General features: G+C 37.7%; 1 protein-coding gene across 1 annotated transcript in view; it reads left to right on the forward strand.

Annotated features, from left to right (window-relative positions):
* Prosbeta1 (proteasome beta1 subunit) overlaps window positions 1-15,201 on the forward strand; it is a 67,059-nt gene that overhangs the window by 35,347 nt on the left and 16,511 nt on the right. The window contains exons 4-5 of the mRNA XM_067149275.2: window positions 865-994; window positions 13,545-13,689. Coding sequence (XP_067005376.1) covers window positions 865-994; window positions 13,545-13,689 — 275 coding nt within the window. The remainder of the gene's footprint in view (window positions 1-864; window positions 995-13,544; window positions 13,690-15,201) is intronic.

Consider the following 15,201-nt stretch of genomic DNA (forward strand, 5'->3'; position numbering starts at 1 on the left):
TGGAGCTGCAGAGGGCTGCTCTTCTTCAGACAGTCCTAGTATTTGGCGAATGTTCCTTTTGTTTCTCCCATAGGGAGAGTTTGAATAGCACTGCGTTCTTGCAAATATCTCACGCATAACTGCTGACTTAGTTCTTTCAAATAATTACGCCTTTGAATGTCAAAGATACCTTTCACATGTTTGTAAATAATACTCAATTGGCGCCTAACCGTCCCTGGATTTTCACTTCTCTTTCCAATTCCTTCTCAACATTTTCTAAAAGTATTTCGATTTCTCGTACACTATTTCTGCCCTTGATAAGTTGTACTTCAGTACATAAGAAGGCACTATTTTACACTAAAATGAAGCAAAAATGGTACTCTCTTCCTATATTAACCGAAACAATGAAATAAAACTTAACTCATAAACACACGTACGTCATGGGGCGTGCCAGGAGCTTTAGACCGGGTCCATCAAAAAATACACACAGGCTGAAACTGAGGAGCATGAGGGGTGAATTATTTACACACACTGATAGTGGACGAGTTCATTGTAAGGTGCTGAGGAGATGGAAGCTAGCGGCCCGTGGAGTTAAGAAGTATGAACATTTTCATCTGAACCCAGTCGAAAAGACTGTGCGCACCCTCTCCAGGGTTAATGAAGTGCTTCTCATGTGCTTCCTCTCTCTTCACTGGTCCAGCCTGAATTTACAGCAGTTTGCCCCTTTTGACCATTGAAATTCAAAGAAAGTTTTCGTGTTATTAAGTTCAGTGTCTGTTACCAATGCCCATTTATTTGACATCCCTAATAGTGTTTTGTATATAGTTTCCATAGCATAAAATTCATTCAAAGTATGAAATTTCAAGTGATTTTGTTGTTCAACAGAGTGGAACTGGGAGAACCGCCTCTTGTGGAGACAGCTGCCAATGTTTTTCGTGAACTGTGCTACAACTACCGTGACTCCTTGCAGGCAGGGATCATTGTGGCTGGCTGGGACAAGAGGAAAGGTGGACAGGTACGTTTGTGTTTGCCTGTATGTAACTCTGTACAGCCTTTCCATGGGAAGTATGGTGGTATATTTGGGAAAGCTTGCATAGATCCAAGCCAACAGTGTTTACTAATGAAGTCAGTAAATCATAGTTCAGTTCTGCAAAATAAATAATAGTGCCGTGTGGCCTCTGAAGAGGTCTAGTGCAGGTCTTTCGAGTTGACGCCGTATAGGCGACCTACGCGTATTCGTAATTAACCAGTGAAGCTTAAAATCCCCATCCTGGTCAGGAATTGAACCTGGTACCCTCTGGATCAAAGGCCAGCATGCTAACAATTTGGCCATGGAGGCAGATAAGTTCTGCGAAATGACAAGTTATTGGTATTCTCGTAAGAGAGTTCAGTTCTGTGTGTGTTGGAAGTGTGTTACCTTTGTATTCCCTATTCATAAGTTTTTACTACCCTGATTAAAGTTTCAAATTTTAGATTGACACAAAAACAGATGCAAAAAGTATCAAATGTCCTACATAGTCCATGATGTAATAGAAAGAAAAGACACAAGTGTACAGTAAATCGAAGGTAGAGATCAAGAAGTTAGGATGGAAACGTATACAATGGATAAACATAGTGATATGTCAATGTGAAATGGGAAAGCAGCGGAAAGGAGAGACAAGGACAAATGCAAAAGAATATGGATAAACTTTATTTTTTCTCACATTGTGCAAACGTGTCCTCATTCCCAGTTTGTCATTATCCATGGCTTCTTGGCTCCTGACAAATTCATTTTTACTTCCCAGCTTCCCAACAGACACAGGCATCCACACTCACTGAGGAAGCCACACTTGAGATACACCACACAGACCATTTAACCCCTCAGTGCCAACCTCTATACGGGGTATAGACCCTCTTTTCTTCTGTAGCCGCCGACCTCTATACGGAATATAGACCCATAAATTGCTTCACATTTTCGATTGTAGCGTAAAGCGTTTTGGAATTATCGAAATGCAAATGGTTTAGATTCGAAGAAGAAATGTTGGGGGTTATCAGTGTTGTAAAATAAGAATTTTAGTTTGTTAAAATATACTGTAGTTGTTTGTGAAAGGATAAATTTTTTATCAAGCAAGTCTGAGGAATAATCTCTCGTTTTGTAAAGTCTGTTTGCTTTATTCTTTCCTACAGAATAAAATAAAGAAATCATGATCCACGAAGTTTGTCTTTTCACATGATGTTCTTCGCTCTCTGTTTGTACAGTGAGAGTGCAGTTCATTTATTGTACTTATTTTTCTTTTCTTGACTTGAAATATTTTTGTAACTCTCCACCAGCGCTCGGTGTAGGTATCAGTTAGTGCTGCTTTCTGTCATATGAAACAAGAATAAATTGTGCATGGTATATAACTCATTTGAAAGACAATTTCTCAACCTTTTATCTGAAATATGTATCGAGTGGGTTTGTTTGGTCATAAATGTTATTCTCCTCAGTCAGGTTCGCCCTGTTGCTTCTGGTCTCGCTGCTGCTGCTGCATCAGTCCATGTAATGCGCTGTGTTCCAGCCGTGGTTTGACGTACAGTAACGTGCTTGAAATATTGTGTAATTCAGATTAAATTTTATTCGAAGTATTGATGATGATGATGATAATGATAATGCTTGTTGTTTAAAGAGGCCTAACATCTAGGTCATCGGCCCCAAGTTGAAGTATTAGCAACAGTGATAATGAAATAGATGATGTGGCTGTGACGGATGCAATGAGCAGGGTCATATGCAGGAGAGTGGGAGAATTCGAAGGCGATGTTGGAGTCTATTTGTAATACCCGTTGACTGCTGTTCCGTATAGAAAAATGCAAATGTAAGAGGAAAACATGTGTTCATAATAAATGCATAAATAACATGTCTGATAACAGTTGTTAAGTCTTAAAGATGAAATATAAATATTGAAATTAAGTAAGAATGGAAAACGGCTCAAAATATGGCAGAGTATATTTCTCGACTTTCAGGAAAAATCTGATTTAATGACAATCCGTTATAGCGAGTACATTTTTTGCTGTTATGAATTCTGGCTATAACGGACTTCTACTGTATTATTTTTTCATTAGTGTTTCTGGATTTGAAAGCAGTTTTTAGGTTCTGTGTTTTTTAGGACGTTAGAGATTATATGTATATTATTACTAAATGTGAATGTGGTACTCTTTTTAGTTTTTGACTCTTTCGTCAAAGTGGTTGTGGGCTTTTTGCATGTTTACTGATTAGCTTATTTATAAACTTTGTGCTAAATACATTGCTCAAGCGAAGCCTTTTATTTCAGAGCGGTGGGTTATTAAACATTATTTTCTGGTCACACTCTGAGATAATGAATTGGAGGTTACACTCGACCCTTGTGCGACTGGGAGGAATGTCTTTAGCTGCCGTTTTGAATAAACTTTGACCAATTTGCTTGATCAAGTCGAAACTCGAAGGTGTGAGTTCAGCATTCGCGACCTCTGCGCACTTTAAGATGCGGACAGCAGTCCACTTTCTGACAGATTTTGATTTGATAAAGATGTTCATTCCCATAGGGAACCTGAAATATTTGTTCCAAATGAGTAAATTTATGATACCAATATAGTTTGTCCGTTATTGGACATTATAAATTTTCCAGCTAACTCATTACTGGTTGCCAGCGTTTTGGCCCAGTTTGCTAAGTTGGGCTCATCATTTGGTAAATAACACACATACCAAGATGCATGGCTAGTGCATATCGTGGAGGCCATTAGTAGAGAATACTTTTTTCAAATCCATAACTAGGCTATCTCAAGACATATGCATCACGCTGTCAATTTCACATGATTATGTTCCTAATCCAGGTATAGGCTAGCGTATCATGTGACAAATATTCGTTACACTTCACTGTACCACTCAACACAAATTAAATTTCTAACTTCTGAATGGAATGCAAAATATGAGCACAAATAGGCTCACTGTGTTATTCAGGAATCTTGTTGCTAGCTGGCAAGCAAAACTGTACATTCTTGAGGCTAACAGCTTGTTCACAGAAGGTGTAACTTATCAAGAATAGAAGGCTTTTTCCTGTAATATTGCATCTGTGATGGCAGCTCTTACCTGATTTGGAAATCACGTTTCTTTTACAAGGGATAACAAATAACATTTTTAGGGGTAGGAAAAAATGTGATCGTACTAAGCGTAATAGCAAAAATTCGTGACTCGATAAGTGAGGTATTTTTTATGTAGATTTGATATGACGAGAATCCCAGACAGGTAAACATTAACTGCAATATTGAGTTGATTTAGTGTTATCTTCACTAACAAGACATAACAGTGTATTACGAACTTCTAGAGTTCAATTCTTTTGAAACGTGGTGCTGGTATGTTACACATACCTTGGACAGATTTTGTACCAGTGATTCCATTATAAACCAGCTCAACCTCAGAATCAGATTATCAATATGTAAACAAAGAGTTTTAAAATTCTTTGGACACATTACGTAACGAGGGAATAACAGCATAGAAAAACTTATTCTTGGAAATGTTCCTGGCAAGAGAGATCATGGATGAGTTCCCACTTTATGGTTAAACATTATCAGAGTATAACTGGGTTGAACATCTTTGATGCAGCACATCTGGCCGAAGACCGCAGGAGATGGAGGCTAGAGATGGGGCGAAGTGACACTGCTGACTGTTTCGAAACATTCGATATGGCACAGGGGATTGCTTCGAATCAGTGCGTTGATATACGCATTTCCGTCTCTGACTACAAGAGAAAAGAGTGTTCCTCCACGCACTACCTGGACAGTGTTTTGCAATGGCATGGTGAAGCAGTGTGTTGAAATGCGGCGCACTTCCGTCTCGGACTGGAAGAGAAGCAATGTTTCGCATTAGCATGGTGAACGTGAACCACGCTTCATAGCTAATTTCAGTTCACTGAATAAACTGTTCGATGTTCTGATAATGATAAAATATGAGTTTCATGAAATATTTGCTGAGCAAATTTACAAAATACAGTATGATAAGTAGGTGATGTACAGTATAATAGTACTAGTATATAGTAATATGCTGCGTTTGCTTCTTCATTAAGCGCTTATAATTTTATTAAAAGGGATCACTGTTAATGTTAAAAGCACACTAAAAAATTAATTAATTAATTAGAATATTTATAAAATGATTAATGAAATTTACGAAGAGTTCAAACTAGATATTATATGTACTATAACAAACTTTTTTTCTTTACGATTGTGAAAATGGGAAACCACGGAAAACCATCTTCAGGGATGCCGACGTGGTTCGAACCTACTATCTCCCAAATGCAAACTCACAGCTGTGCACCCCTAACTGCATGGCTAACTCTCTCGGTATATAACAAACTTAACCTAATCCAGTTACAAAAGCATACCTAGTAAAATAGTAGTCTGAGTGACCTAATTTGAGTAATTATAAAATGAGTAATGAAATCTAAGAAGAGCCACAAATCAGAATTTTATGTACACTAAAAAGCAACCTAAACTAGTAAAATAGTTAATAGACTAATGCCTGGTTTATTGAACCTCATTTAACATTTAACTGCATGTTAAAATAATTTAGAAGTGAACTTAACCAAATTAGCATTTAATTAACATTGGTCAAGACTATCAATCTGTTAAACTCTCAGTTAACTGCCCAGGTTCAAGCAGTTAAATATTCTGTTAGCTCAAAATATGGTAGGTGAATTACATGCAGAACTTCTGTATCTTGAATATATTTGGAATATAATAGGCCTTTTGCAGAAAGAGTTAGAAACAGAAGAAATGATTTTTTCATGCAGTTGTTTCAGTTGCTTGATTGTATGTTGGCTAATGTCAGTATGCACATTGAATTTAATACAAATTTTCTGCCAAGCGTCACTTGTAGCTCTCGGCACAGATCCATCAGATTGTTTACTCTCTATAATAGGTGTATAGGCCTACTTGGAAATAATTTCCAAGAGAATAGTAATTTGAACCACGCATTCTCATCCCAACTTCTTTTATACCGGTCTATAGAGCAACAGAAAATTCACAGTCAAGACAAAAAGTTTGAATAAATGTTGACCTCACGCGCCTGGGTTTACAGCTCATTGGAGTGCGCTCGAAAACTGCAGGGTTCTGCCACTGCCTTCTAGATTTTCACTGATCATGACCATTGTGAGAGTTAACACAATTTTAGCTAAAAGTTCCCATGAACTGTTTGGATAAACGCAAGAATCTTAACATGCTGCGCAATTTTTAATATTATGTTAACAAACAGTGCATTACTGTTCTTTTAACTGACATTGAAAAAACTGGACCTAAATGAATTCATTTGAATGATTATAAAATGAATAATTAAATCTAAGAAGAGTCTAAGATCGGTATTATACTCGTATGTACAGTAACAGACTTGACCTAATCCAATTTCAAAATCTACTTGAAATTCAATTTTTAAAAACATAATTTTCAAAACTGTTGCACTTGACAAATGGGAATGTCTTTCTGTTACAGTATGGCCCTATTTTGAGAACAATAATGCCCTCTTTCTCTGTGAAACAAAGACCTTTCATAGCGGAGTACATTGTTCTTTTAATAACTTGACTCTCGATTTGGAATATGCAACGTCTATTAATGAATGTCGGCTCATCTTCAGGACAATGTCGTGCGGAGTATTTCTGTTGAGGCAAGTGGATAAACAAAGCACCGTCACTGTTTCAAAGCAATCGATGTACCGGTAGCCGACGTGTGTGGAACGACTGGAGTTTCTGTCCTGGCGACACGACAAATGAAGCAGTAATACCGATATAGTTGATCCGTTATTGGACATTATAAATTTTCCAGCTAACTCATTCTTGGTTGCCAGCGTTTCACCTCAGTGTGCTAAGAAAGGCTCATCAGTTGGTAAATAGCACACCTACCAAGACGCATGGCTAGTGCATACCGTGGAGGCCTCTGCGAAGGCTATTTGGAGCCACAGGCGGTGCCAATGCACTATGAGAGACTTTGTCTCATTTTCAAAAATTGATGCCTGCCTTGGCCATCAGATGATAAAGATGTTGATTCCCGTAGGGAACGTGAAATATTTGTTCGGAATTAGTAAATTTATAAAAGCGGCATAGTTGGCAACCAAGAATGAGTTAGCTGGAAAATTTATAATGTCCAATATCAGACCAACTATATTGGTATTATAAATTTACTCATTCGGAACAAATATTTCAGATTCCCTATGGGAATAAACATTTTTATCACATAAAGCAATCTCGGACTGCAGAAGATCTCGAGAAGTTGCTGAATGGTATGGATGAAGTCTTAGGTAAGGAGTACAAGATGAAAATAAATAAGTCCAAAACAAAAGTAATGGAGTGCAGTCGAGCGAAGGCAGGTGATGTAGGAAATATTAGATTAGGAAACGAAGTCTTAAAGGAAGTAGATGAATATTGTTACTTGGGTAGTAAAATAACCAACGATGGCAGAAGTAAGGAAGACATAAAATGCAGACTAGCACAAGCAAGGAAGAGCTTTCTTAAGAAAAGAAATTTGCTCACTTCAAACATTGATATCGGAATTAGAAAGATGTTTTTGAAGACTTTTGTGTGGAGCGTGGCATTGTATGGAAGTGAAACATGGACGATAACTAGCTCAGAAAGAAAGAGATTGAAATGTGGTGTTATAGAAGAATGCTGAAGGTGAGATGGATAGATCGAATCACGAATGAAGAGATACTGAATCGAATTGGTGAGAGGAGATCGATTTGGCTAAATTTGACGAGAAGAAGAGATAGAATGATAGGACACATCTTAAGACACCCAGGACTTGTTCAGTTGGTTTTTGAAGGAAGTGTAGGTGGCAAGAACGGTAGGGGTAGACCAAGGTATGAATATGACAAACAGATTAGAGCAGATGTAGGATGCAATAGTTACGTAGAAATGAAAAGGTTAGCACAGGATAGGGTGGCATGGAGAGCTGCATCAAACCAGTCTATGGACTGATGACTCAAACACACAAAGCAATCTCACTGCTTCGAAACAGTGAAGTCTTGTATCGAGGCATCGGGACAGACGACTGCGCTGGCTGGCTGGCGCCGCCCCCCCCCCCCCCCCCCCACACACACACACACACTAGCCAACTCTAATGGAGTCCACTGACCAACAGTCTCATCGCAGATCACAATCTGCAGAATTGAGGCAACAATAAGAGAAAGTGTGTGCTACTGCTCGTTCATAATCCTGTAACACCGGGTTACCACTCTGTTGCTGTGGAATGCCATATGGATTTGTGACATGTGGAATCGAATGCTCGCATGCAATTCCGCTCTAATTGAGGCACTGCTCGCACATGACACTGCATGATGGTCAAGCTAAACATTTATACTCCGATGTAATTGATGCAATTATGCTGACAGTAATGTTTTATCACTTAAATAGACAGTTTTACAGTATTAAAATTTAAATTTGCAACACCGGTGACTCATATGTATTAATATTATGTAACTAGCACATAAATGTAGGTTATGTTAGCCGGGCGATCAGTAAAATCGGTAGGGCGATGCCACATTAGAAAGGTCCTAGGGAGAACACTGGGTATATAAAGCTGTTCAAAAGACTCTTGAATGCAACCGTCCTAAATTCTCTTAATAATATTTAGACAAGTGACAGGGACAAACATTGAATAGTTAGCTTACCGGGTTCCGCTTGCGGAAGGTTTGTTTACAAAATACGCTTGCTCGGACAGGGAACGAAATATTCGAGGTCGGCGCGCATAAGATAATACAGTTCCACGTTTGCAGGAAAGACGTTTTATCAGGTATTTAGCACCCAAAACTGAGAAATCTAAACTTCAGAGGCGTATCATGTTATTGAAGCAAAAGGAAGACTTAGTGTATTGCTGCCAGGAATGTGATGTGGGTCTCTGTTTCATGGAGTGCTTTGAACTCTTATCAGACCAAACTAAATTACTATGGTAGTGTGAAACAATTATGTAATTATCTACATGTACATAGTTTTATCGTAAGGAATTCCAAATTTCATGTTATACTTAATGTTTTAAGTGAATCAATGTATTTATATTGTGCGTAGTTCAAATCTCCTCCGGCTGCGGAGTAGGAAGCTCTTTAAATGGCTGTTGCGCTGAGGGGTTAATGTAATGTGAAATGTTTTTCACTTTTACAAATGTAACTAATTTCGAAGAGTGTAAGTAAACTTGTCCACTCAACAGAGAAATATGAACCTGTAATATATACATTGTCCCAAGTGTGTTCGGTATCAGCTACAGCAATATCACTTTCATGTGATTCATAGAAACTGTCATTCAAATGTTCTACCATTACGTCAATGTTCAGGGCTGGGCCAGGAGTTGCAATGTCTAAATATTTTCTAACTATTTCACTTCCTAACTTACACTGTATTTCTAAACTATATTTGTGTCTGATAAAATCATTCTGAACGTCATGTACATCTTTATTGTTATCACTTTTGTTTATTGTTGTCTCAACAAACTTCCTTTGTCTTTTAGTCTCATACCTTTCCATCCTGGTCACTGACGAGTACACTCTCACTGTATTTTGTGAAGCAGCTTCTGTATGAATTAGCATTCCTGCATTATAAGTACCGTATATCCATCTGTTGGCGCCAGACATCTTATTGAAGGGACCAGCCCCTGGCTTCAATTTTTTACCTTGTAGCTTGTCCATGAGCATTAACTTCATTTTCAGAAGTTGAGTTTCATCAAAATCTGTATTTTTAAAATGCACTGAACACACAGTAGCTCCCTTACTGACAGAAAAATGTTTCCTCTTGCAAAATTATACCTACATGGTGACTTATTTCAATTTGGAAATCTTTGGAAATGTATTTCTTTCTCTCTACAGTTTTGGTTACTAGTCATCGTGTTGTTACAGCCATACACACTGCAGGTATTAATTTTTATTATAATAAACAGCTTACAGCGCAGTGATGTCCAAGCTACTAGTGTTCCCTTGGTTTACTAGCCTGCAGAGTGGCGCACAACAAAAGCAAAATATGTGGTTGAAAACTGCGTCTTTGATTGTTGAGGCAATTTGGCTTTTTTGTTTTGGTCTCCTTTAATATATTATTTTACTCTGTCATTTTTATATTGGATAGGTTTTTGATGTGTGGGTGAAAAGTATAGGCATTGTATGTGACTTGATAAGGAGTGGTGGTTTTTTGGTTGTAATTTGATGTATCACTTTTTAGATTCTATGACTTTTTGTTTAATGTGTGTTGTTTTTGAGGCAAAATGATTTTGAAGTTTTAAGTTCACATGTTGTGGAAATGAAGTCCATGCTAATGGGGTTAAATGCAATGGAGCTTCTGATTGTGCACAATACAATTAATCCAAATTTTCTTAATTGGTTTGAGTCTTTTGTGCCTGGTACATATTGATGTTTTTCTTTTGATTAAATTTTAGATGTTTATTTGTGAAATTATGTAATAGACATTGTTTCAGAAAAGTCTATATATTTTCTAAAAGAAAAATTCTCTCTACAATGAATTGTTGGTCAATACTGAACAATTATGCAGTTTATTACTTGGTACAATGCTATGCGACATGTTCCAATCTGTAGCAACCACCCGTGTGGGTCTGTGACCACCACATTCAGTACCCTGGCCCAATTTGGATTTTGCACAGGCCTGTTTCGCTGGCGTTTTGTTGAGTGCAAATAGCCAGTCTCCCAAGCCCATTCTGCTACAGCCCCAAATGTTTTTACACAAGGGTGCCTTCCTTCTCGTTCTGGGAACCTTTCAGCATACACTCGAGCTGCCTCCCTTCCAGTCCCACTGCACATGCCTAAAACAAATAGAGAAATACAAAATTTGACAGAAATATCCACAACAATTAAACAATGCACGCTGGTAACTCTCACCCATTATCAGAAGCGTGTCTGTTGCTTCTGACGGCTTATAGTGCATATGTTACTCTGAAACATGAGTGGACCTAGAACCAGCCCTCAAATCCAGGTAAAAATGCCTGACGTGACTGGGAATCTAACCCAGGGCCTTCCGATGAGAGGCAGGCAAACGTGGAGCTGACTTCAAACATTAATTACATGAGTTATAAAGCTTGGTACTTTACATTCAGTTGTACCGGGAAAACGTCATTTCTCTGTGAAAGCTCAAGTCATCAACTTTGATCGGCCAAACTCATTGAAAAATCTAATAAATAACACCAAGTAAAACAACAATTGATCACAGATAGTTTCTAATTCTCTGACCTAATAAAGCACATCTGATAAAAAAAGTGACCAACAATATGGCAAAATCACTTTTTTTTTTCTTCCATTGTGATTTGGTCACTGGTATATTATTTGTAGTAAGTTTTTGGAAGTCTTGTACCATGTAAATTAAGTCTACATCAACTTTTAAAGGTTATTTTGGAACTCGAGAATATGATTTAGAAGTATCGATTCTCAAAAGTTCTCAAATGCATTATATTCAATTCTGCCCATTGCCAATCGCAAGCAAATTGAAAAGAGACATTTTTTTTTTTTTTGTCAAAACTTCAGACATTTTGGTATATTCGTGACCTTGAGCTCAGCTGGATAGCACATTGAGACACTCGCTGCCCAAGCCAGATGTTTAAATTTTATTCTGCACCTATAAAATGACTGTGGTTTTCATAAGGATATTTTAACATTAAAAACGTAAGTGTAAAAATCCCTGTCTAATATTAGGACCAAAACAGTAATAGGCAATCCCAAGACCTCCCATGGCTTTAGATATGCAAGGTGCAACATCTGTTCTGGTATCGAGAACATAATCACATCCGATCAAATTAAAATACTAGATTTGTGTTAAGAAGGAGCAATTTCGATTCCTGTCTGAAAGTCCAGCGACTATGTAGTGCTCTGAGGGAAGTGCCAAAATCCTATTCGGCAATACAAAAAAAACAGTCAAAAATAAATGTCTAACCCTGGACATAATATAGATATTTTAGAAGTACGAACATATGACAAAACTGATTCCGTCTTCAGGTAGAGCATTCGAAATGTGCCCTGTCTCCTTCCAATTGTTGCGGCCACTCTGCTTTATCATTTCTGAGGATTCCCTAAATAATACCAGCCGAATGCGATACTAAGTTGGCCCCTTATGCAAGTTCACCACTGATCACTTTCTCTAATTACCGCAAGGATGGGACGTTAACACCAACATTCATAGGTATGTCATAGCCATTTCATGAGAGACTATTTCTTAAAAACCGCTTGATCGAGGATTTAATGTTGATGGGACTGAAATTTCTGGAAGGTTGATCCAGGAAGTAGTTTCAAGGAATGGAGAATGCATGATTTTTAAAACATGATTTAATTAGGATATTTGAATGAATAATCTGGGAAAACGTACTTACCGGGAATGGATAGTTGAGGTTCCACTGTACCACATTAGACTGATTTGAGGCTGCTCTATTGATTGGACACACAAAATTACACTTTAAACATTTTGTTTGCGGTGAAAGCCAAAGACATTTTCTTTTGACACGGGATGTCACATGACCTACCTAATGAGCAGTCTCCTACACATTCCAAAAATCAAATTGAAAATATCTTCCAAAACACAACTCCCTTGTTACCCATGCATACTCCTACAAATTTATTCATAACTACTCACTCCCTGTTAGCATGAGGTGGTTGAAACAAGTCGTGTGAGTGCAAAAATTTTTTGCCACTGTGCTGTCTGGTTGGTATACTAGAAGCTTGTAAAAAATTGGATACTTGTATTTGCATTAAGCAAATCATTCATACATGTTTCATTCCATTTGGAACATCTTCAGCTGTATTACAACGCTTAGGTGAAAGTACAAAGTATTTATCTTCTTAAGAACATCTTGATAAGTACCTTGTTTGACTTAAAATCTATGTGAATTTTAAAAAATTGGAATAAATTAAAATCAATGTGGATGGTTGAATGGGGTGGTGAAGTGGGAGGGAAACGGATTTACTTATTTTAGCCTATTTTAAAACTATATCTATTCATTGGAACAGATGTTATAAAAAATGTTTTTGAAACATAATTTTCCTTTGTCACTGTTCTGTATTTTACAAGGATGTTCTCTTCATTTGCTTCTCCCAAGACGAATGTTATTTGTTTTAATTTTATAAATGTGTCTCTTGAATTCAATTAATTCAGGATCCCTGAAGCTGATTGCTGTCTTGCTATTATTAAAAGAGCTTCCCCAAAATCTTGTTGTTGACAAAATCTACTGTGTCCTTGGAGAAGCGATGGCTGATGCATCCTTCCGTCTTGTGAAGTAATGATGTGGAAATTTACTGTTATTGATTCATTGTACTAGAAGCTTGCCGTCACTATGTCATTTTTTCACTGTGCCCCATAAACGAACCTTAACCTATCCTTAGTCACAAACAGTGGTTTTCAGTGAACCAGAACATAAACTGTCAAAAAACTGTAATTTTCAAGGGTTGCTAGGCCTTGTTACTAACAATAATCTTTGTCCAGACTATGGTCTAGTGCCCTTTACTTTAGGTATGTTAGCAGCAATGTTCCTTGTAGTATATGTAATTGCTGAAAAAAAGAAAAAGGAAATGTCATCCTACAAGTTGCCTATGAAACAATGATAATATTTGTCTCTTACAGGTTTACTGCATTCCCATTGGAGGCATGTGTGTGCGACAGCCTGTAGCTATTGGAGGATCTGGCAGCACCTATGTATACGGCTTTGTGGATGCTAGCTTCAAGCCCAAAATGCAAAAGAATGAGTGCCTGGAGTTCGTTACAAATAGTAAGTTCCAAGCAAAGTCCAGCTCCTTGGCTGAATGGTCAGCATTGAGGCTTTCACTTCAGCGAGTCCTGGATTCGATTCCCATTTGGGATTTTAATTGTGTCTGGTTTATTCCTTTGACTTGGAGACTGGCTGTTTTAGAATGTCTCAACACATTTTTCTTCATATACACACACTGCACTACCTATCACCACAGAAACATGCTATAGTTCGTAGATCCTTCCACATAGGATTGGCATCAAGAAGGGGATCCGGCCGTAAAACGGGGCCACGATCACATGCAACACAGTTTGCACCCTTGACCTCCTGAATGTGGGAAAAGTGTCCAAAGAATAAGAAAAAGAAGCAAGTTCCAAGGGAAAGTCAACCTAATTCTTACACAGCATTAAAAATAACAAAACATCTTGTCAGGTGCTCTTATATTTGGAGATAAGCTCTAGTCTGGATTACCAGACTGCAATGCATGAGAATTAAAAAAAGTCAGGACCTAAGTATAGGTAGAGTGATAACTAGGGCTCGGATCGATATGCTCCATAAAATCTCCAGATATGCTTGAAAACCATGTGTTATATGCTCGATAGATATGCTCGAAAAAACATTATATGCTCCATAGCTATGCTCAAAAAAACCATTATATGCTGTTAAATATACAGACTATGCTCGAAAAACACCGTTATAAACTATAGAAAGGAAAGTGAAACAAAAAAACCAATAACATATCTTTATATACAAGCTTTATTTTGTAATTGTATGCATGATACACTGCGATATACTCGCACTCAAGTTTCAAGTATATATATGAGAAGTTTTCTTATAAAAGTTGCAGTTTAAAAGTTCATTTATAAAATGTTCAGAATTAGGCGAGTCAATGAAGTAGATCTGCATTGGTCTGTACAACAAGAATTTTTTCTATGTTTTCAGTTTTGAATGATTTTCTTAAATCAGTCAATAAAAGTTTAAATGATGAGAACGATCTTTCGACGTCAACTGACACGAGAGATAAATACTTGAATGATGTTGCTTCTTGTGCAGAGTAGTTCGGAAAATCCTCTGACGGTGCAGACTTGCCACACAGCATTCTCTCCAAGTCCAACGCTGCACTCCAGTCCGGATTTCGAGCCAGCACGAACTCCAACTTTTATTTCACGGCTTTACCAGTCTCTCCAGGCCACGAGATGGCCTCTTCAATGATTCCTTGTATTGTAGAGACCACTTCAACCTACTCCATCCCTCGCGATTTCAACTTTAGGATGGCCTCAGGAATGGTGCTCATATAGGCTTTTATGAAAGTCAAGGATGGCATCAAGCACTTCATTTTAAAAGCAGCCTTAGCTTTCGCGATGTACTTGATATCCGCCTCATCACACGTATTGATCATCTGGAAAAAATATAATTGAAAAACATTAGCCGAGGAGAATAACTGAGAAAATTACAAAATTCGTCGCCGTATGATGGAGTAAATGTAAAAGGTATGAAAAGAATGATAGAGAAAACCTCGAAAATGAGAAGATT

This window comes from Anabrus simplex, chromosome 6, assembly GCF_040414725.1.
Source record: "Anabrus simplex isolate iqAnaSimp1 chromosome 6, ASM4041472v1, whole genome shotgun sequence".
Lineage (NCBI taxonomy): Eukaryota > Metazoa > Arthropoda > Insecta > Orthoptera > Tettigoniidae > Anabrus > Anabrus simplex.